This window comes from Camponotus vicinus, unplaced genomic scaffold (assembly GCF_025532165.1).
Source record: "Camponotus vicinus isolate PSW18456_S1 unplaced genomic scaffold, iyCamVici1.0 SCAF_13, whole genome shotgun sequence".
NCBI classification, from domain to species: Eukaryota; Metazoa; Arthropoda; class Insecta; order Hymenoptera; family Formicidae; genus Camponotus; species Camponotus vicinus.
Window position 1 is genome coordinate 13,446,507 of NW_028141949.1, and position 24,358 is coordinate 13,470,864.

Here is a 24,358-nt window from a genome sequence, read left to right on the forward strand (position 1 = left end):
TCCCACCGACGATAAGAGGGTATTCGCACCGGCCGACTGGTTGTTCGAACAAAGTAGTCTCTAGATACGTTTCTGATAAAAATAAATCACGGACGCTAACATTTTTCTTTAGAAAGTCAAACATAGAATCGACCGTGAAACCCCTCGCGGTTAGAGAATCATAATTTTTTCAACAAAATTTTCGAACCGAGATTATCGCATAAAATAGATGCCACTTAATATAGCTTGTTCAGTTTTAGGATTGAAAACACTTTTAAAAGCGGATCGTCATTAATAACGACACTTTTTAAAACGATATTTATATCCATCGTGATTAATGAAAGAGGAACGGTAAGGATCAAATATTAAGAATTCACGACTTATTGTCCGAAAATTACATCATCTCGGGGAGGGTCTTCGCTTCGGCTTCGACGTTGTTGAAGCTGTCGCATCACTTCCAAATTAATTGCCGTTGTATAATTAATCAATGTCGTCGCGACATCGTCTCTCTTACAAATCGAATCGAACTGTGTAACGATATCATCAAAGACGGAGTATTTCGTGACGAAGGGAAAACCGTAAAAAGAAAAGATACATAACGTAATTATACTTCAATGTATCAAAGTGTCATTAGTGTCTCTCCTTTCTTTCCTTGATAATTGCATATTCTACTGAATATAAAATCGATCACAAACTGTATCAATAAAATGTTTGTTGAAGAAAATCGAGCTATAAACAATTAAATATAATTAAATAAAAAAACCTGATTCGCTTTTCGCTTAATTGCGAATATATTCGATTTCTAATCAAATATTCTATAAACCATCTTTTATATAAATTGTTTATTTCAGGCGCTAAAAAATTCAATATTCTGTAATTAAAATAAGTATTCGGGCACAATCGTTTTTCAATAAATGTTAAATTAATCATTACAATTTCACTGAGTCTCTTCCAGTTGAAAATAGTGGTCGCGATCATTCAAAAGCAATCCTAATCAAGCAAATTATGATACCCATAATTAGCCGCGTCGCGTGTTCATCCCCCCAGATCCCAACGAGGATTATAATCCGAGAGGGAGTGCGAAATGGAGAAACGAGACGGCCGTTCATTAGCATGTGGATATTCCGTGTCCCAAAAAATATCCGTCGGTGTACGGCAATCCGCGGACAATAGCTTCGCCGTCTACGGGGCGAGCACGAACAGGTTGATTGGGGAACAGCGCGAAATGTATTCATGTATGCATATGAATTCAGTTCCTCTCGCGGTAGGCCGAGGCGACGCGGCGTCTAGATACGCCGATGTCTGCGGACTAAAAGCCCCTCACCACTCGAAAAACATCTTAATTGGACTTTGCGCCCTACTGTGCTCGTCGTCCTAAGCCACCTTCGCGTCCTAAGCCGCCCCCGCGCGCGTGAGAATTCTCAGAATAACGCATCTCTCTCCCTCTCCTCTTTTCTCCTTCTTTTTCTAATATGTTCGCTGATATATGAATCTTTTGATCAATTTGAAGTAAATTTTATTTTAATAAAAAACGTCATGAAGACAGGAATAATTCGGGAGATAAAAATTTATATAAGAGATAAAAGTATTTTTTTTATTTCAAATTTTATATAGTTCAGTTTATAAGAATTAATTGCAAAAAGGAAATTCCAAAATGTTGAAAAAAAAATATTTAGTTTAGTGAAATTTTTCGTTAAAAGAGCTTTTTTTTTATTGACCAACAAAATGTACGAATGTATTTTAGGTTTACTGGAAATTCAAAATAACAGACCTCTGCCCTTTTTTGTTTTTCTTTCTCTGTCTATTCGCCTACAGCGTTGATACAGAGAGATCAGATGTACAAATCCTTTGACCAATTCGAAGTAAATTTTGTTTCTAATAAAAGAAACGTCCCGAAGACAAGAATAACTCGGGAAATAAAGCGTTGAAAATTTATAGAGAAACTCCTTTATTTAATTTCAAATATAATTTAGTTTCTGAGATTAATTGTAAAAAAAAATCCAAAATGTTGGAAAAAATATTTAGTAAAATTCTTGTTAAAAGAGATTTTTACGTTTTATTGATTAACAGAATATACGGGTGTACTTTAGGTCTACCGAGAATTCAAAATAACAGATCTCTCCTTTTTTCTCTTTTACTCTCTTTCTTTTTCTCTGTTCGCTTTAATAATGATACAGAGAGATCAATTCAAAGTAAATTTTATTTTTAGTAAAAAGCACGAATAATTCGCAAATAAAAAAATGCTAAAAACTTATAAAGAAAAGTACTTTTTTATTTAACTTCAAGTATAATTTAGTTTCTGAATAATTGTAAAATTTGTAAAAATTCCAAGATGTTAGAAAAAGAAATATTTAGTCAATTTTATTTTATCGGCCAAGAGAATATACGGGAGAACTTTAGATCTACCTCCATTTAAAATCGGGACTCGTCGATAACCAAAGAGAGAGGTAGAAGCCGCAATTGCGATCGAGGGATCGGAAAGAACAAATATTTTTCTAAAGCCGGGAGAAAAGAAGCCGATAATTTTCCCGTCCGTTACGGAATAACGGCTGTGGAATAAGGATTGGCGTGCCGCAGGTAAATTTGTAGCCGATCGGATGCCCGCCAAAGTGCGTGAAGTCGCGATGGATCGATGGGAGAATCCACCGACGTTGAAAAGTGACGAATTACACGGTGAGATATCACGACCGCCAAGTTAACGACGCCGAGACACGTCAACGGACTGTTAGAGCTTTTCACTTGTTACCTTTCGCTCGTTGCTATCTGGCTCTGGATTTGCTGCTCTTTTCGGCCTAAAATCTCTTGGCGCTTCCTCTCACATTAATCCATGTCACCTGGCTAACTCTAATGACGCGTCTGAGTCTTTCAAATCTTATTGGTTTCCTATTCTTGTCATTGTGTTGTTAGAAAAATTCATTTGTAGAAATTTAAAAGTTGTTTAGTATAAAAAATATGGATTTTCAAGTGATTAATATTTATAAATGCTTCTTCGTTCATAAAGAAGAAATTTGAATTTCTGCAAATTTCTCTGGCATTTCTTCTTCATTTATTTCTTCTTTGTTTCTTCTTCATTTATTTCAATTTAAATCTCTTCTCTCTATCTCTTTCTATTCGTCAGTGTTGATACAAAAAGAGAAGTCGTATATAGATTTTTTGAAGTAAATTTCATTTTTAATAAAAGAAATATTATGACGCGAATAAGTCAGGAAATAAGAAATGTTTAAGATTCATAAAGAAAATGTCACATATTTCGCGCAATAAAATACTTTTCTACTTAATTTCAAGCATAATTACTTTTGAGAGTTAATTTAAAAAAAAATCGTCTTATACATCGTACGAAGTAGAGCTGCAATTTCGCCAACGCAGATCCATTAGGACCGAATATCGCGTGTTTACAAGCGGTATAACTTGTACGAAATCAGCGTTAAACGCGCCGACTGCTTTCATAGTTTCGCTCGGATAATAAACGACACACGTGCAACGTAAACAAACGCCTGGAGGATCGGTGCAATGTCAGTGCACGCTGAAGTTAGAACTGGAGCTCCGGTAAACTGAAGCTGAACTGAAGCATCAAGGGGTTGACGACCCGCCTTTCGGTGCATCCACTAAGTGCACCCCGAGGATAGCGCGCAAGAAGATCAGGAAAGTTAATTGTCGATGCATAACGTTGCAGGCGATGCTAGTTTCCACGTGTCACACTTTTTTGCCGCCGGCGAAACACTGTTTCGCATTCTGAACTTCGCTCATTAAAAGGGCTCAGAAGGATTTCGGGATGATAACACGAAGCGGATATAATGCCGCACGTCGTAATAATGTAATGCTGTTTTAACGTCACGTCCACCGTAAACGACACAGTCGCGCGCGTGTCTCTCGTGCAAGTTACATGTGCGTGCACACGTTATATACGTTACAATTACATTTAATTTCAATATAACATCGACGTATTATCTCACACGCACGTACACATCCCTGCACATCCGATATTTGGCGTTTCGTCGTAATGGCAACCGGTTTTAACGACCGGCAGGGGAGAACGAGTTTAGTCTGGAGAGTGAAAAATGCACTGGGCACGGGGCAAATGAATTAAATTTTACACCGTTCGCGAGATTTACGGCGCGTAAATCCCGGCGCGATTAAAGTATTTGAAATATCCGCGTGAAATATTTTGTCACGCGCGACGAGATATTAAAAAGCCGCGTTATTGATTTTAAAAGCTACCGTGGCCATCGACGTCTACGTCGATTTGTAGGCGTGATTTGGCACGTTGCTATTTTTTTAGGGCACTACATTATTCCAGAAAAGTAATTTACACAAACGACCATTATGTGTATAAATAATCCATTGTGTGGAGAGAGTCAATGATTTAAAGTTAAAGAGTTTCGATAAATTATTAATCTGCAAAAGTGTGAATGGATAGAGATAAAAATAGAAAAAAAAACAAAATATTTTTTTCGTAAAATATGATTTTTTTCGTGAAAAAAAACAAGCTTCATTCTTATTTTCAAAATTTTATTTTTGTTTTCATCTATATTTTGATTATTGCAAAGTGAGTTTTTATTTTTGACTTTTTTTTTATGATAGATCTGGACTAACCACTATTTTAAATGTAAACCGCATTTCAATTGTCCATATGGTTCTGTAATTATTATTTTTCATTAGATAAATTCTTCAAAATTGAACTTGAATGAATTGTCTGTATATAATTTTATATAATTTTAAAAAAACTAGTTATTATTTTTATTTTATCTCTTTTTGGAAAATAATTTTAATGGATTAATGAGAGTTTGCGATTCAAATAATATTAAACACGACATAATTTGGATAATTTGCAATTTTCAGTTAAATGCATAATAAGAATTTTGTTATGCATCTAACTGAAAATTATCCGAGTCATGTTTGATATAACTGCAAAACTCTCATTAATTCATTAAAATTACTTTTAAAAATAAATAAAATAAAAATACATCTTGCCAAATTCTTATATTAACAAAAATAATATTACATATAAAGAAATCGTGAAGAAAATCCAAGTTTGTTTTTTCTCAAAGTTTGTTTTCTAGAAAGAAAACAATTTTTGTTATGTCTATCTTGAATAGATAACAAACAAATTTCAGAATCTCTCTGTACCTTTATATTCTAATTTATATTATAAATTAAGAAATTGATATCGCGATAAATATATACTGCTGTAAACACAAGACACTTGATAAAGTTATAATTGTAATTGTCTTCCCGGTATTTTTAAAGTCGATATTCATTTATATTTCACTTAAGCTAATGGACCACTTGTAGTCCAGGGAGACTACGAGTTTATCCAAAATGCATCGAGCTAAAATACGGGCGCGAATTTCCCTCATAGACACACTGAACTGCTATGGCAGATCAGGTGTTCGAAATGCTTGAAAATTTCATCAGCTTTCGTGGCCGCAAACCCACCATTACGTGTAATCCCTCGAAAAAAAAAATCGAGTTAGCTTCAAAATCTTAACGAGAATACGCCGCGACGGAGTAGCCAGCTAATGCGATCCAATATTACCATTTTCATAAGCGAAAACGAAAGCGAAAAAATTTAGCAATTTTATAAAAAGTGTTGTGTATTTAATGCACTTGATAAATACATAAGTTACATTTTTTTCATTTGCAAAATCTTCATCTCTTTGAGCGGAGGAAATTATATATCGCTCTTCGTACAAATAGTTATATTCAGAAAGATGTGCCGCGTAATAAAATCATTCCCGCGGCCAATATAAATTGTAATTTGCATATATCGAGTTTGCAAATCAACTTCGATACGTCTGCAGTTTTCCAATAAAACGCGGTAAAACAGAGTAAATTACCAGTTTCGTCATGCTACAAATATAATGACGTTTACAGTTTCAGTAATTTGTCATTTCGCGTGCGCGAAAATTTGCGGCCCCTCTCCCATCACCCATTTACGCTAATCAATGCGGCAAAGTGACGAGTAAACACGGTCGGGTATACATATATACATAGTTTTCACCACGCGAGGTAAAACAATTTCATCGCATTTTACGGTCGCGCGCGATGGGCTCTTTCTAAACAAAATAAAAGAACACATCTCTCTCTCTCTTTTTCTCTCTCTTTGTATGTGCGTAACAATTAGAGCAATGTTTGCCCACCAACGCGATATAATTCGCGACGCCAATTTATAAGAGGATTCTAACACTCTGCAACAGGGCTCTATTTAACACGCAGCGATAACGATATCGCCAGAGCATAGTTGTAAATTCGTTAATTAACTAAGACAATTGCTCCTGTAACTCCGGTAATGCGTTCAATTTTGAACAGTGCGTAACATGCATGGTACGGCGCAGAGGGCCGTTCGAACAGAATTAATGATAAATGTACGAGTAACTTTATATTAATTTGTAAATTTGCACGCGATTTTAGGATTCTCCTTTTTGAAAATAAAAACAAATGAATTTTATAAAATATCGAATTAAAATTAAGAGAATATTTGAAAGTTTTCATGAATAATATTTTCAAAAGTATCAATTATTTCCCGACTAATACAATGTTATTAATTAAGACAATATGTATAAGGCCTCGACAATGTATGTGTGCGTTCAATCTTGAATAGTGCATGGTACAGCGATGGCCATTCGAACACAATTAATGATAAATATACGAGTAACTTTATATTAATTTGTAAATTTACGCGATTTTTTTTTTGAAAATAAAAACAAATGAATTTTATAAAATATCGAATTAAAATTAAGAGAATATTTGAAAGTTTTCATGAATAATATTTTCAAATGTATCAATTATTTCCCGACTAATACAATGCTATTAATTAAGACAATATAATAATTAAGACAATATGTATAAGGCCTCGACAATGTATGTGTGCGTTCAACTTGAATAGTGCATGGTACAGTGATGGCCATTCGAACACAATGATAAATGTACGAGTAACTTTATATTAATTTGTAAATTTGCACGCGATTTTAGGGATTCTCCTTTTTGAAAATAAAAACAAATGAATTTGATAAAATATCGAATTAAAATTAAGAGAATTTTTGAAAGTTTTTATAAATAATATTTTCAAATGTATCAATTACTTTCCCGACTAATACAAGGCTATTAATTAAGACAATATGTATAAGGCCTCGACAATGTATGTATGCGTTCAATCTTGAATAGTGCAGCGGTAGCTATTCGAACACAATTAATGATAAATATACGAGTAACTTTATATTAATTTGTAAATTTACGCAATTTTTTTTGAAAATAAAAACAAGTGAATTTTATAAAATATCGAATTAAAATTAAGAGATAATATTCGTCATTTTTATACAAATAATATTTTCAAATATATCAATTATTTTCTGGGCTAATACAACTTTGCTCTATTATTCCCTGAAAAAGAGATACTTTTCTCACAATTGACTCTGCGAGTGAACTTGGATCGGCGCTCGCACGCGATCGATTTCCGAGTTTCCGTTTCTCCGTCTGAGATTAGTCGGCTAATTCGCGTTTACAGGTATACGAGAAGCGTTCTATAGGTAGGTACTCTTCGTATAAGTTTAATCGAAGCTTTTACGCTGTGTGAATAACGCAGCTGTCTGCTTCGTATCTTCGTCAGACGCCGAGAAGGACGACGGTGACGACTTCATTACGAGACTCTCGCAATCGATCGAAATTTTGCTGGTTAACTTGGAGACACGGCGGATTTATTAGTTTGCATCTATGCCAGTAGGACATATTTATTTATCGCTTGTCGATATATCGACCACTAGTTTCCTATCGCACGGCTTACAATTTACGATCGCATACGTGCACGCGTGGATTTATGCGCGTGATTGCAAAAAGTCCGCGGTGAAAAAAAAGGAGGAAGAAAAAAAAGACACATTTAGTTAGAACCGGCAATCTCATCGGCGGAGAAAAAGCAGACCCTCGAGCGGTCGCGCGAACGCTCTTTCACCCTCGGGTCATAATTTTATTGCTCGTATCAGTGATATTGCAAGTAATTCCTTGAAAAGCGTGATAAAGAGAAAGAGCTGAATGTTTCATTTAAATATCCGTGCCGCTGTATGAACGGAAGCGGTTGAGGGAGGAGGAGAAGGTGGAGGCAAACTTTGCAATCAGCTGCTATAGCACCTGTCGCGTGATCGTTTGTTCACGGATCCTTTTTTTTTTTCGGAAACGTAGTAATCCCACCACTAATGCCGTTATTGCCTTCAGCTGCTCGGGTGTAAATACAAGTACACGGACATTTATTGCCGCGCAATATTCGCGATTAATTAATTGATTCGGAGAAATTGACGAAATTTGTATCATCGTGAGGTGAAAAATCTGTGTCAGGTATCTTTCAAAATCAAATGCAATGATCATCTATGCCACTGTCAAAATATTGTATTACTTGTGAAAAACCGGTACTTTATAAAAATACATAGAAATAATACTAAATTATATTATATAATTGTATTATTAATTATATAATTAATTCTATTGTCAAATTAATTTTATTACTATTATTTATTAGGCTTTAATTCGTGAAAATTAAGGATTATAATAAATAATAATTTATTTCTGACTTTTCAAAATAGCCTATCTTTGCTTTAAATAGTGTCTCTTGACATTTCTGACAATAGTTTTTTTAAAGTTGTTGGCAGAAATAAATAATATATTTACGTTACATATATTATTGACGTTATTTATATGACTAACGTGATAACGTACTTTATCAAACATTATCAAAACAAGTGTCATAATAATTATCATATTAATTAATTTTAGAAACTGAATAATATATAATATATATTTTTCATACTTTATGAACATGAGTAAAACAGCTACAGGTAGAAAAAATAAAAAACTCAATCATTTACTTATCCTTTTTATATATTTTTTTTTTGAAAGATGATGCGATACTGTAGAAAGCAACTCTTCAGATGCTAAGTTTGAGCGCTTCGCGATTCTCTCTGCACATTTTTGCGAAGCTCGAAAACATGTTTGTGCGACGAATATCGTGATAACACGATCAACGATTAGAGTCCGAGAAGTCTTTGTCAGTAATTACCGGTAATGTATCAATGTACCGGTAATTACGAGCCGCCCGCTCTATCTACGTCAGTTACAAAATCAATCACGCGATCACTCGTTTGGCCTCTGCCTATTTACGTTTGAACCGTCGAGTTGAATCGATCCCGCGTCTCTAGTTGCCCTAATTTCCCGTTATATGTAACACGGGTTCGCGAGAGAGCCTGGGAAAAAAGATAAATCTCATAAATCGCCGAGCATTGGATTGTAAAAGTCACAATCTTTACGTTCGCGGAAAGTACGTGTATACTTTATTACGGTCTCCGGCCATTGCCATGTCCTTCGTCCTTTTATGCCACAACTGGCGATACGTTTTACGCGGCGAGAAGCATCGCAATCATCGAACTACAGAGGTACGAACGTTTTCATTTCAATCTTATTCAATTTCTTTCTAGTTGGCTGTTGAAACGCGCTAAAAAGGCAGTCTTTTTTTTACAGTTAAATAAAAGCTAGACTGTATTATTATTGTTATTAAAAATATAATTATTATTATAAGATATATATTATATATTATTAAAAAATATTTTTAAAAATATATTTAAAATATATTATTAAAATATATAATATTATAAATATATTATTATAAAATATATATAATATTTTAAAATATATATATATTAAATATATATTTTAAAATATATATAATATTTTAATTTCATTAAAATAAATTATTATAATTATTCTTATTATAAAATATAATAAGAAAATAGAAAATTTCATCGACAGAAACTATGTGCTGCGTGGACGATTAAATCTGAGGGGGCGTGATATCAGTGAAAGCGCGAACACGGTTAATCTCCTGTTTAATTAGAATTTCCTGTACACGAAGATGGACCGCGTGTCCGATAAACAGACACGTATACCGTATAACGAAAGAGCGCATGAGGGACCCGCTTGTTTGAAATCCATGCTCTTGTCGCTCTCCCCGGTCGGCCACACACACCCGCTATAATAATGTATGCACGCGCACTCCACAGTCAGCCAACCATCCGGTCCGCCAGCCGACCGGACCGGACCGGACCCGATGCGGAGCGGAGTCGGTTTTCCGGAAACATATTCTATGCATACATGCATGTTCAACACCTGCGAAGCAAGTCCGGTCGCCGGTAGTCGGGATGTTAAATTACGGCATTTAAATAATTTCGTTTAATCTCTGTGCGGCCCTTCTGCTGCTCCTCTCCGGCTTACGCTATCTCCCTCTTTCATTTTCTCTCTTTCTCTCTCTATCTCTCTCTCTCCTCTGCTCCTGCTCTCCTTTCTCCAAGCTACCCAAACTGAAACGAGCCGTCTACCGCACGCAAAGAATATTTTTCCACATAATTCCCGGGCAACACTAACAGGCCGACGAGGAAACGAGATTCCGAAAAACATCCTCCAAATAGTTTTGCGTCCACCCGCGAATTCAGCCGGCAAGGTCATCGCGAAGTCGAATATTTGCCGGCAAGTGTGCTAATTAAAAGCCCCGTCTACTTTGGAAAATAAAATTTTAAAAAATTGTTTTTAAATTTCTGGAAAGTATGATGTTTGAAGAATATATCTCTCAAATTTTAGTGAAAATTTCGCAAAATTGGCAAAATTGTAAAATTTGAAATAGAATAGCACGCGAGTAAGTGAACTTTTAAATGCGCTTTTCAGAACGTTTTCAAAGTTGATGCAACAGATATCTAAAAATTAACAAACTAAATAATTTCAATTATTTTTAAATAAAAGAGAACATTTTTTAAGGTTACTAAATTTAAATAGAATTTAAAAGGTTAACAATTAATATTTCTGACCTTTTCAAGAAATGAATGAATTTCAGCAAAATTGAAATATCTAATTTTAAAATGGCACTATTTTTTAATTTTCTCTAATAGAAGTAAAATCAATAGCCCATAAATATCCTACATAATAAAACTACGAGTTTATTCATTTTAAACAATTACACGCGAAAGACGAACAGCATGTCATATCATTTTTTAACACGTTTAAAAACTGATATTGATCAAAGAAATTAAATATCCATAATTAAAAAATATTGATGTACTATTTAAACATGAATGGAATCATGTAAAACGTCATATGTAAAACGTCAAAAGGAGTAATTTTTAATATTCTTCAAAAATTAATAATACGAATCTAATAAGAGCCAATTGCACGATAATATGCGAATTAAAAAAAATTATTTAAAAAAGGAGTTCATTTTATTTTAAAATAAATCATTTTAAAATTTTAATTGAAATTAAAATTAATTCTTTTGAATTCTTCACACGATTTTTTCTACTTTATCAATTTTTACTTCCCCTATTTTTATTATGCTATTGGCTGTTATTATTAATTTATGTTTATTCTATTTTTGAGATCTCTATTTATTTCGTTTATTGTTTGAAAAAAATTGCTAAAAATTATAATTTTTTCATACTGCCAGAGTAGACTGCACCCTTAAGGCCAACAACGTTATGTTTTTACATCGTGTTATAAACGGCATATTCGCTAATATTTCCTAACTCCGGTTCACGTTTCGTGAATGTTAAATTGGCGAATGTTAAATTGCATGAATGCATAATAAGTTGCGCATAATAAGATTTCGTCGTTTATAATTGCAATTTGAAATTACATCGCAGCTTGATGTAATAATTTAAATGAAGTTATGTCAAACTCACGGCTGCGTCCTCGCGAAAGAATCCGTACGCAGATAGAACCAGCAAGAAAAGCCGTCGAACTCACTCTATGGATATTTTACAAGCGACAAATTTGTTTCGTAAAAAAAAATCTCTGTCAAGATGCGATATCGAGCGTAAATCACAATGGCACTGTGTAACGCGATAACGACACGATTGTGTCGCCTGCGAGTGACTACTCATCGCAAAGAGTGATGTACAACAGCAACCAGCGGCAACGTGATTGATAGCACATACGTCGGCTTTATCCGCGCGTTATCCTCTACTACCCCGCAATCTGGCTTCCCAGAAAATACGTTTCACCGAGCGCCGGTGTGACAAATTTACTTCGAGCCATTCTGAGAGCACGCTTCTAATCGTATTGTATCGATCGATACGAAGAATCGCTCGTCGAAAAATTCACCTCCAAAAAGTCTCCCTTAAAGAGAAATAAAGAAAAAGAAGGAAGAGAGACAATTTTATCTTCTTCTAAAAAAATGAAGTATTTTTCTGTCTTACTCTTTCTTATTTTGTCTAAAATAAACCAATTTATTCGAATGTATAATTATAATTTTTATTATAATTTTTATTATAATTTTTATTATAATTTTTTGGGAAAATATAAAATATATTAACGACAGGTTTAAACTCCTTAATAATTCCAGGGCATCCAATTTACTCGCCATTCGTGACCGCGTAGCTGTTTCAGGGAATAAAACGAAACTCGGAAGAAAAGAAAATCTCCCCCTCGCCTCTTGTGTTTTTTTCCATCTCGTGCGTCCCTCGTCGCCGGTGTGGGCGCAGTTAAGTCGGCGCACTTGCATTCAGCGCGAAGTGATAAAGATGGAAAGTGGCCGGCATTTGCATGTTTATTCCACTTCTTTAATTCCGGCCGCTCTTCCTCTCGACGTTCCTGCGCCGGCAAATCGCCCGCGAAACTCACACACGCGGAAAAATATACGCTAAGAGCCATTCATCCCCCTTCATCCCCCTTCATTCTCCCTCACGTCGCGGTGGCAAAAGCCGCGGGGTCGTATTGTGCGTTCCATCGACTACTGCTGCTCGATTCGCCGTATCTCTCTCGCCGAGAGAGCCTCGGCCATCTGGAATATTCATTCGACGTCGCGTTATACGCCGATCTGTTTCACTTTCGCTTGAAAGCAACGGTGACACACGTCGCGGCGAACTGGAAAATATTGTTCTTTCCTCAGGTCACGATTTAATCGTCAGAAATAACATGCGTTTCGATTTTTTTAATAACGACGAGCGGAATATCGATTTTATATTAAGTGAAATGACAGCAATATATATGTGTATAATTGATTCCTGTTACGCGATTGAGGTCACGTATTGGCGCTCTAGATATAAGTGAATATTAATAATTTTGAATCCATTTGATTCCCTTTCCAGCAGAAATTTTATTTGAATTAGATTGCCATCCTAATTAGTGTTACCTATTACATGATTAAATTTAAGACTGTTATATTTGTATACACATGATGTAAGTCATTTTATATCTATTTCCATTTCCACAATCCTGTCCCCTCGCCGAAGCATTATTTCGATTAAATTCGTCGCCGGAAAATTGTGATAAGAGGTAAAGTGTCATTTGTGTCTGATTAAACGTGAACATTTTCACTTAATTTGAAAATTCGAGGTAACTCTCTGTGTTGTCTCTGTATATTTGGCTCTCTGGTAAAATTTGACTCGAGTCCGCCTTCGATTAACTCGCGACATCAAATGTATGATTGAATCTAAATGCAACGATGCAAGAATTTCCGATACATTCGCTCTCACGTTCGAAATCTTCACGCAAACTTTTGTACAACTACGGCGCGAAACATATAACGCGGCGACCATTTCGTACAAAGTTTCTGCATGCGTAGACCCGTTTCGTTAATCCCGCCTAGTGCAGCCAGAAATGGAAGCCATTAGAAGTTTTCGATTCGGCTTGTTAATTATCCGAGACTTGATTTCTCGCGCCGAAATTCGCGCGCGACAGTGACAGCGACGATTTAATCCCTGTCCGGAACTTTCGAGCCCAGAACTTCCTCTCGAACATAATCGAGCGTGTGAATCGAAGGTGAAGCTTGTTTCCTCAATCGTATTCCATTGTACTCTAATAATTGCTAAAAGTCCTCTTTAACAAAAATCCTAACTTGATTTATTTAAGAGACGCATTGTATTATTTAAGAGATAACACTGAGCGTGAAAAATATTTTTGCTTCTAACAAAGAGATTTTCTTATTAGTTGTTTGATAAAAGAAATAATGCAGTTCAAACTTTTAGTTAGCGTTTATTTTTATGATATAGTTTATTTTAGAATTTAAGGAAATATTCAATTTTTGTCAAGGAAATTTTGAATCTGAAGAATTTAGGCACATCATATTGAGATTAAATATATGATTAAAACGGAAGCTATATTGTTTAAATTTATTTTGTTTATCAAGTTAACAAAAATCTGTTTATTTGTGAAGCTGCTATTATTTTTGTTTTATTTTACATTTTATTTTTAAAATGTCGCGTACCTTATTTAATACCTTTTATCTTCTTATGATATGGTGAGAATCTGAAAATCATATAAATGATTTTTATTGTTACATGATGCTTTTTTTCATAATGGAATTATCGAAAAAAAGTGGATCATCAGCTGTTCAAATATCCCATCAGTTACACAATCAGAAGATGACTGTTTCGATCCCACGAGAACAATATAATCTGAAGCCTAATAAAAACATGGAAATTAATCGAGAAAATCGTTTGAGCCTTAATATTAAATTTTCTCGCAAAACTTAGGAAATTAAATGTTTTATTTTGTTAGAAAAGTTGGATATTATACCTCGAAACTTGGAGCTTTGTAATAAAAATATTTTAATATCATATTCTTTTTCCTCATTTTTAGTAAGAATTAACTAATTTTGTAAAGGAAGGGAAGTTTTCATTTTTTTTGTATATTAGTGCAATTTTAAATCAAATCTCTTCTCAAAGATGGAAATTATATCAAACATGGCTTTCGATATAATTTTATAAATTGGAGAAATTTGTACATTTTAATGTAAATAAATAAATACGTAACTATTTAAGTAGAAAATTAACACTTTTGATGAAACCTCGGTATTTTGACCATCAAAAGCTTACATACATGAGCTTACATACTAGATTCGGCAACTAGTCGACCAGATATCGGACACGTGCGGTATGATGACGTGGCCAAATTCCATGACATTTCGCAAATTAGTGAAATTCCGAGAAATTCCCTCTCCGGTTAGACCGGGAAGCATATGCGATCGCCACGCGAACCGCAGGATTTCATTAGCGTTCTTACGCATGTAAAATCTGTCAGCCGCAAAGTCCGGCTTCAAATATTTTACTTGATTACTATTCGGTACATATGGAACAAACAGAGTTATATAAACTCTGCAATTACATACCATGATGGAATTTGAAGGGTTAAACAAAATTTCAAATAAATAAAGATGGGAGACGTAAATACCCCCAAAATTCATGGATTTACATATGTATATAGATCAACCTTTGATCCCTATTGCAAAGTGTCCAATTCGTAGTCACCCTAACGCGACCCAGACCCATTATTGATCATATATCACGATAAAAATTTCGTTGACCCTGACGCAAACGCTACGGCTCGACGGATATCGCGAGGGTGTCACCGGGAGAGATCAATGCATCATTTCGCGCAGAATGGGTCAAAAAGGCCTGCATAAATCTTCACCTGCGACAATTTTTATGACGTCGTTACGCTCTCGCGCGCCGTCGAAAAGCGCGCGATCCATTTCATACCTGCATTAATGACGGGCACCTCACCATGTGGATAGCATTATATGTATAGCGGAAATAATATTCGTGGCGGGAAATCAATTATATACATCGATGTATCTTTTCATCGTCGCTGATCGATTAAAGTTGCGCTTTTACTCATATCTGTTTTACATCGGAGGCATATAATTTTATTTAAATTAATAATCAATTATCAGTTTCTTTAAAGTTTATTCATTCTTCTCTTCCTTTTCTTTTGGTTCTCTTAAACTCGGTTTACTCTCGTGAAAAATATCGAAATAGCACGAGAGTGTAGCTATGGCGCGACCTAATGTCACTTTACAAATGAAGGCACACTACTTTTATCTGGCTAGCATCGTTTCTATCTCAGGAGTGAAAATTGTAACCTACTTTCCGCTCTATTTTTCGGAAAGAGAAAGAAAAATCATTTATACTCAGTAATCTGAGATGTGTCATTTAAAATGACACATTGCAATATAATCCTTTTGGATTTTCTCATTAAGATCCACAAAATAGATTATATTGCGTATTTAATGTTTTACTACCGGCCAAAAGTATTGTATTGTTTATTGAAACAGGAAAATTACTTTAATCAACACAAATCTATATAATATAAATATTATCAAATTATATTTTACTACTCTTATTTTATGCTTTAATATCGTGAAAATTAAAAATTATAATAAATAATAATAAAATATTAAATTTCCTATTCTTTGATAATTTTTTTTAAATTGTTACTGATACTTGATTCCACAATATTTGCAAATACATTTACAGTTATTAAAGAAGATTGTAGAGAAGAGAAAAAAATAATATATATAATATATATTATTGACATATAAAAATTTATAATTAACGCGACTATATTAAAAAGCATCGATAACGTTACGCCTTTTAAACAGTACCAAAATAAGTGTAATAATAATTAATTAATTTTATGAATCGAATAATAATAATAATATAATAATTAGTAAATATAATAGTTAATTAATTTTATGAATCGAATAATAAATAATAGTTTTTCATATTTTATGAACACGAACAAAACAGCTGTAAGAAAAAAATAAAGAACTGAATTTACTGGCGTGTTTTTTGTTATTTTTTGGGGGCGATGCAATTCTTTTGACTGTACATAAATTAGTTCAGTTGTAAATATACAGTGATTTTCTTAGCAAGCGACGGAAATCTAAAGATTAAAATGCAAAGATTTGATAAACACGTGTACTCGTGGAATCCACCTCTTCATCTACCTGCGAAATAATGAACACGATGCGTTCCCTCGGGGCCGAGTGGCGTGCATGAAAGTGAGCTCTTGCATATGTAGGTGCGAGACGGTTTTGATTACGGCGGTGTACTCGACTTTGGCTACGGCAAATAGGAATCCGGATTTACGCACGCGAGTGGCCATCCCGTTGCAACGAACACGTATTCGCCTGGTAATCTGGCTAGTCGAATAGTTGGGCTTTCGAGCAAACTTTGATTGACCGAATGATCGACTTGCTCACCGCAAAGGCTAGCAGGTTCTAGTGTCTAAGCAGCTGTGTTCATCCAATATAGCTAAATTAGTCACGTAAACTTCTCACATCTACCGCATAAATCTCGCTATTATAAGAACAAATTACTGTTAAACTGTACCATCGATATTCGAATATCGATGTTCGTAACAAAATTGACGTGGAAAAATGGAGCAAATACAATTTTGAAATTCCCTCAATGCTTCTTGAATTATAAAAAGAATTATTTAAATAAAATGTTAAATTCATATATAACGCGCGCTGAGAATATTTGACTTACTTTGCTCCTTCTGGATTATTCTGGATAATAAGAAGAACATTAAACTGACAGTGACAGGATTCATCCTCTGCATGTGATTCTTAAATATATATTATATTTTTAATATTCCATATATTTATACCGGAATTTTCCAGATTTAGTATGTAATGTTAAAGGACGTTCATGTTACATTCGTTTAACTTTCTAAAGATAGCGTCGCGAAATATTCATGTGCGGTACGAAAGGTACGACCTACAGAAATGATGTGCAGGATACGCGGTGAATATTTCAAAAGTTGGTATTAAATATACACAGAGATATTATTCTTATCAAAGATTTTTGCATTGTACAAGTACAATGTATCCCAAGAAGCATGCACTTCCTTCAACACTGGAGTAAACTAAAAATATACCGCTAATTTTAATATCAAACCGCGATATTTATAAAATTATCAAATATTAAAATTTAAAATCTTTGACTTTTCTTAATTAAAAACGCTTGACGATACAAAAAGAGTTAAAGCTGCATAATAAAAAACAGCTAACAGTTTTTTATCTAATCGAATTTTCATTTTAAAAAATTCAAAAATTATTTCCTTGTATCACAATAATTTATGTAAATATATTAATTTCTTCAATTTTTGGAAGAGAAGGAGAGAAAAAGATATTGAGAAAATAACATTTAATTTTACGTCTACTTCGCATATTTATTTTAGTTATATAAAGCCACACAGAGTTCTCTGTTTTGCTGTTAGAGGACATTCAGTATTCGTGCAACCATTTGTAAAATTGCCTCGCTGCTTGCTTTCGTATTTCGATATTTCCGTCCGCCTTGTTCACGTTGGGATCCAAACGTCGAGTCCGGCCATTTCATGCTTGTTGAACAGCGGACAACTCCACAATTTGGATAAGGATCCTTGGGTTATAGAAATTTCTAATTTTTTCGCTAAACTATGCAAATTAAAACCGAAAAAAATTAAGATGTAAAACGTCTTTTAATATCGCAAGAAAAAACGTGGCGAAATTATAAATAAAATTACACGAAATCTCTCTCTCTACCAAGATCTTGATATTATCTTCTTTTATCTTAAATTCGAGACAAAATCAAGATACGTTTTTAATTAATTATCAAGACAATACCAAGACTAAGATTATCCAGATTATTGGTTCAAAAAAACTGTACATTTGTATATTAGATGAAAAAAATTACTATATTATACAAACTTGATAAATTTTATTTAACAAATAAAAATATTTATACTAGCAAATTTAGAAACAATTAATGAAATAAACAAAAAATAAACAATATAAAATTTTACATAATTATCTAGCTACACAGAACTTTGCATACAGCCGCATTTGCATTCTAGCTATATACGATTGCATTTTTGTAAATAATAAAAAAAGAAAATATATTGTGTTTTGGGAAGAAAACGAATGACATAATAATAATAATTATTATATATTATTAAAGATTATGTTAAATAATATTTTAAACAATTATCAATGATCAGATTAGATACATATTGTATAGAAAAAGGAAGGCAAGACGAGATTTTATAAAGATTCACTCAAGACCAAGATTTAAATTTTCGAAAATTTTCAATAATCATATTTTCACGAATATTGTCTTGAATCTTGTGCAACCCTAAACGCAAATAATTACACTTAATATCTTTTTATAGACTTTCTTGTCTAAAAATTTGAAAAGTGTCTCGACTAAAATTCACAATGAGGAAAGTGCATTTAAAGTTGAGGCGGCTTGGTCTGAGGCAAGGAATTACTCGTTTTCCGGTTGTCCCATTGACTAGCACAAACACCCTTTATATAGCTATACAAATATCGCGAAGCTTTCGAATATTTAGAACGTAGGAGCCCGCAATTCCCGTCGGTAAACTGGTTTGCGCGGTAATTTCAATTATCGTATTGCATGGAGGTTCGTCTAACTTCTACCTCATAAATACATTAGTGTTAGTGATTTAACGCGGATGTGCAAATATCCGGGTAGTCGGGCACTCTCAGTTGCTATCCAAAACTTAACAGGCAAACCCGGCCCAGGTTCCCGGCCCGAGAACCGGGAGTTTGAAAAGGCCATTCATTCGAGTAAATATTTGGATGACAAGAAGGAAACAGACTGTTCACAATTTCCGCCAAGAAACCGCCACTTCTTTTCTCAATTCACTAAAATTTCTCATTTCGTCAACCTACCATTCTCTGGATCACCAATATATATACATGTTCATCTTTTATAAAGCGCATTCGAGAAAAATAACCGAGCTTTAACTCCGACAAAGTGAATTTTAGATTTTTCGCACAATACGTATATCTCGCATAAATGTTCGCATTTCCATCGTCACGTATAGGAGTATCATTTTCGCGTATCTATCGCATCTAAATTTTAGAATCGCAACGGTTTGCGATATCAGTTTCCGCTGGAAATGCAACGCGAGCTTTAGGTGTACGATTCTTCGGGAAATGCGTTACATTTTTAGCATCTTTAACCGGAAAGACATATTCTCGTCGCACCGCGGAAATTTCATCTTCAGCCTCGCCCCTCTTAGAGTCGAGCTTAAGAAACTGTTCGCCGAGTGGCAGCCAATGCTACCAGTTGCATGGCGAGGAGTAAAAGAGAACTCGAGCTTAATCCCGTCGTCGTCGTCGTCGTCGTCGTCGTGGAAAAGTTTTGCATTTGCCGAGATTTTCTCGCAAGCCATCTCGCCATCTCTGCGCGTTTTTATTCGTACGATGATTCACTTTGACACCGCTGCAATTCTCGACCCTAATAATCCCAGCGACCTATTTCCGTAACCACGAGTATTCCCACGTATTATGGAATCTGTCTGCCGAGCTGAGTATATGTGTATGCGTGTGCGCGCCTATGTGTGTAGGTGTAGTAACTGTGTTTAATCTTTTAAAATCGATATGCTCCAATACACTGTCGTAATAAAATAACGTTTTATCTTCGTACAATAAGTGAGAAAATTGAATTTTGCTTATTTACGTTAAAAAATGTATACTTCGTAGAAAAATAAAACTATCAACAATCTCTCTAATACATTGGGATATAAAAAAAAATAAAAATTTTCTCTTTACTTTACAAAATTGGTCGATTCTTGCTAAAAATCAGACGAGAAAAAATATGACGCTACGAGATTTTTATTAGCTCTAGAGGTTTCGAGAATATGAAAAATATTTTCACACAACTCTTTTAATAAAATAAAATACTTAATTTGCTAAGTTTTGCAAGAGAAGTTAAAATATATATTAAGGCTCACGATATTTTCTAATAAATTTCCATGTCTTTAACAGACTTCAGGATGTATTGTTCTGATAGGATAGACAAGTCATCTTCGTGTATTGATGAGATATTTGAACAGCTGATAATTTTCCACTTTTTTCGATGATCCTATGATGAAGGAAAAGCATCATGCAAAAATAACAATCATCTATATAACCTTTAGGCTCTCATATCATAAGGAAGCGAAAAAAAGATATTGATCGTACCATATTTTTCAACCAACTACAACGATTCGCCGCACATGAATTATAACAATGTGTGCCCACACACAGGGCTTATCTTGATTTCCTATCTTACAACATAATAGTGATATGCTGTTTTGATTAAGGAAGTAATTGCACGTTTCTGAGGTGAAAAAAAGTCACTTTACCGCACACATAATAAAAATAGTCGACACATTTATACGGCATCTTGAAAATGAAATGTAAAACAAAGCAAGCTGTTGAAAAATAACAACAGCTTCACGAAAAACCGGGTTTATGCAAACTCAATAAAAAAAATTAATATTAAAATAAAATTAATAAATTTAAACAATACTTTTAATCACATATTTGATTCAGTGTGATGTCTAAATATGCTATATAATAATTCTAAATTCTTTGGATTCACACACAAAATTACCTTGATAAAAAAATTGAATATTTCTTTAAAAGAAGCTGAAAATGAAAGCTAAATTTCAATTGTTATGTTATTTTATTGTTATATCAAAATAAACAGAAACTATTAAAATAAATAAAAACCGACTAGAGGTAGAGATATTTTTCATGTTTATCAGTGATACTGCAGATTAGCGCGACGCAATTTTACGAAATAAATCACCACCGATATTGCTATTTTAAACCAGCCATTTTCACGTTCTTTCTCTCCGGTATTTGTAGTGTGCGAAAAGAAGCGATAAGTCTCTGGGACACGCGATACGTTGGCGAATATAATCGAAGCAATATATCTAAAAACTTTTTTTCATCTCACATTTATAATATAACAAAGTTCAGCCACCGGTAGTTTACCCTCGAGCGCCCTCGAGGCGAAATCAAAGATATATCATGTACTAGCGTCGCTCATAAAATCAGAGCCTCCCCCCAGTAAGTAAACATGATTGTGCCGCGACGCTGCACTTTGAGGTCGAAAAAAGCATAAGTGCTCAACTTGCACGTCGCGCAATCTGCGCTGCAACGTAATCAGATTATTCCGCTACCGCGTAAATATACGCGCAAATGCAATTGCTCATGCACGCTGCGCTCGCGAGCACTTTATAAAATTCGCAGCCTTCCGCTCTGATGTCACTCACGGTAAACCCTGTAATCGGTATTAAAGAAATCCATGGAAATTATTAATCGCGTGTACGAAACTCTTAATTCGTCCGCTACTCACGGTTAATTTTTTTGAAGATATTTTCGAGATTTGTTACGTGCGTCTGGCAAATTAAATTCCGGAGACGCCCAGAAAAAGAAGTCTTGTTTTCGAATTCAAGAATATATTTTCCTCTTCGACAGAGTATATTTTCTAAGCTAAAAATTTGGCGAAAAAGTAACTATAGGTGTCGAGCGCGCTAAAAAAAAGTTTGGCGAGAAAGTGGCGAGTAATAAAATTCTCCAGGGAAAACCTTCGCTTCCAAATATGTCAAAAGATTTTTCGCAGATGAAAGGGGGCGAGGTAAACCCTGGGGAGAGCCCTATATAAATTCGAAGAAAGCCAAGTACGTAACGACAGTTCAAAGTGCACGACCGGGGGCGTGCGCTTATTGGTTGTAAAACGAGAAGACCATCTGCCCTCGATATAAGACATCGGTGAACCCTAAAAATCGACTCCTATCCGCTACCGATCATGGTAACAAGTCGGTGTACCGGGCGTACCGGGTGTGCTTAAAGTGCGGATTATCTCGAAATTAGAAAATTCTTCTTCCATATTAATTATATGGATTTTTATTAGAAAATTCTTCTTCCATATTAATAGTTTGTAAAATGATGTTAAAAGAATAAAATATTGAGATAAGGAAAATATTTTATACCCGACACTCCGTCCCAAGAAAATTAAATTTTAGTAGCCAAGACGAAATATAAGATAAAATCCTACATTTTAATAATGAATTAATAAATTATTCAACTTATATACTAATCACGATCGTTGTGAACTTAAGTACCGGACTTAATATACTTGGCGTTCTTTCATTTCATTAAAGCGATATTATCACGTCTCCCTCGGGTAACTTTTTTTTTTTTTTTTTTTTCGAAAGCCACGTTACACACGGAAGCCAAGTAGCAACTAGTTGAGAAAAACAACGCGACAAGTTTCGCGTTTGCCGTTGCAAGAATATCGCCAGTGATAACGATATTACCGGCACTTCGCGGGACAAACTTAATTTCGTTGCGGCACTCGAGTTAATCGATAGCGAAATTCCGTGGCGCTCGTAAATCCCAAAATGGGATCAACAACTTCCTCTGCGTCCGATGATGTCAACAGACCGATGAGAAATTCGTCGGGGTTCGCGCCATATCCCCTCTTTCTCCCTCTATCCTCCACCCACTGCGAGCCCGACGACGATCGAGGGGGGCGGGGGGGGGGGGGAAGCGAAATTTTTGGCGTTTTATGCGAACGTCTCAACGCCCGAGTATACGGCATTGTTTTTTCGTGTGACAGCTGGCCCGCATGGGGCTGGAACAACACTAAACTCGAGACCCGGCGCGGTCTTATCGGCGCTCGCCTTATTTTTAATAAAAACTACGACGGGGCGGGGAGGAAGGGGGGAGGAGAGCGCTGAGATTAAAAAATTCACCGGCGCCCGGAGGCACTCGATGGCCTCGTAACTTAAAATTAAGAAAATTAGGAAGCCGCACGACCGGCTGAGCTCGCGAAAACGCTCCTTACATCGCCTTCTGTACCCTTTCCCTCTCGGCTGCCTGATAATAATTACATCCGAATAATTACATCGAATGACGCGTTTGCGCGCGTCGATGCCGTTTTATCGGGCAACTTTTCGCAAACTAGATTTTAATTGTAATTTAATTAGATGCAGGGAAACGCGGAGATTTCGCGCGCGATGGATTAGTTTGCGCGCGTTTCGCGCGGGTGATATTGTGTTATAAAATTAATTTTAAGCGTGTAATATACACTTTACACGCCACGTTCTTAGGATAACATTAATTCTGCTATTAACGTCGCGTTAACCCTTGGGTTGTTCGGTAGTAAAGTTGCAAGAATTTTGCGCGAGATGAACAAACTTGGCGCGACGAGCCGGTTAAGTTTCCTACTTTGTCTATCACGCCGCGCGACAGTCGGAAATATCCAAAAAAAAGGGGGAAGGACGCGGAAATTACGCGCGACGCACAAAAGCGGAGGGATGAAAAAAATTCGCGGGCTTCAGCGAGTGTCTCTCCGATAAATAAGCAACGCGAACGACCATTTAAATAATTAATAATTCGCGCGCCGAGCGACGGGATTTATAACAGGTGTCGAGCGTTTCGACACAATAGCTTCGTTTTTCAGCGAGTTTTATTAAATTTCATGGATAAAAACAGAGAGGGAAGATTTACTCACCGGAGATGCCATCGTAGGTCCACCATTCCTCCCAGCTGGCTTCGGATTCTGCAAATAAAAGTATGCGAAATTTCAATCACGAGCCAACGAAAATACAAGAAATTATCGCTGTATCTCTTTTAAACTATTGGACACGATTATTCCTCAAAATCGATTGTTCTAAATCTTATCATCGCCAACATGAGAATAATTATGCGCTTCAAGTGCGACACGCGTTGGATTCCGCGGATGATACCGCGGGAAGGAATTTTCTCCTTCCGTGTATCTCGAGC

The 24,358-nt window shown here is 35.2% G+C and overlaps 1 protein-coding gene across 4 annotated transcripts in view; it reads right to left on the reverse strand.

Annotated features, from left to right (window-relative positions):
• Window positions 1-24,358, reverse strand: part of Carpa (Carbonic anhydrase-related protein A) — a 167,896-nt gene that overhangs the window by 62,199 nt on the left and 81,339 nt on the right. For all 4 annotated transcript variants that reach the window (XM_083086384.1, XM_083086383.1, XM_083086382.1 and 1 more), the window contains exon 4: window positions 24,087-24,134. In XM_083086384.1, the coding sequence (XP_082942510.1) occupies window positions 24,087-24,134 (48 nt within the window). The remainder of the gene's footprint in view (window positions 1-24,086; window positions 24,135-24,358) is intronic.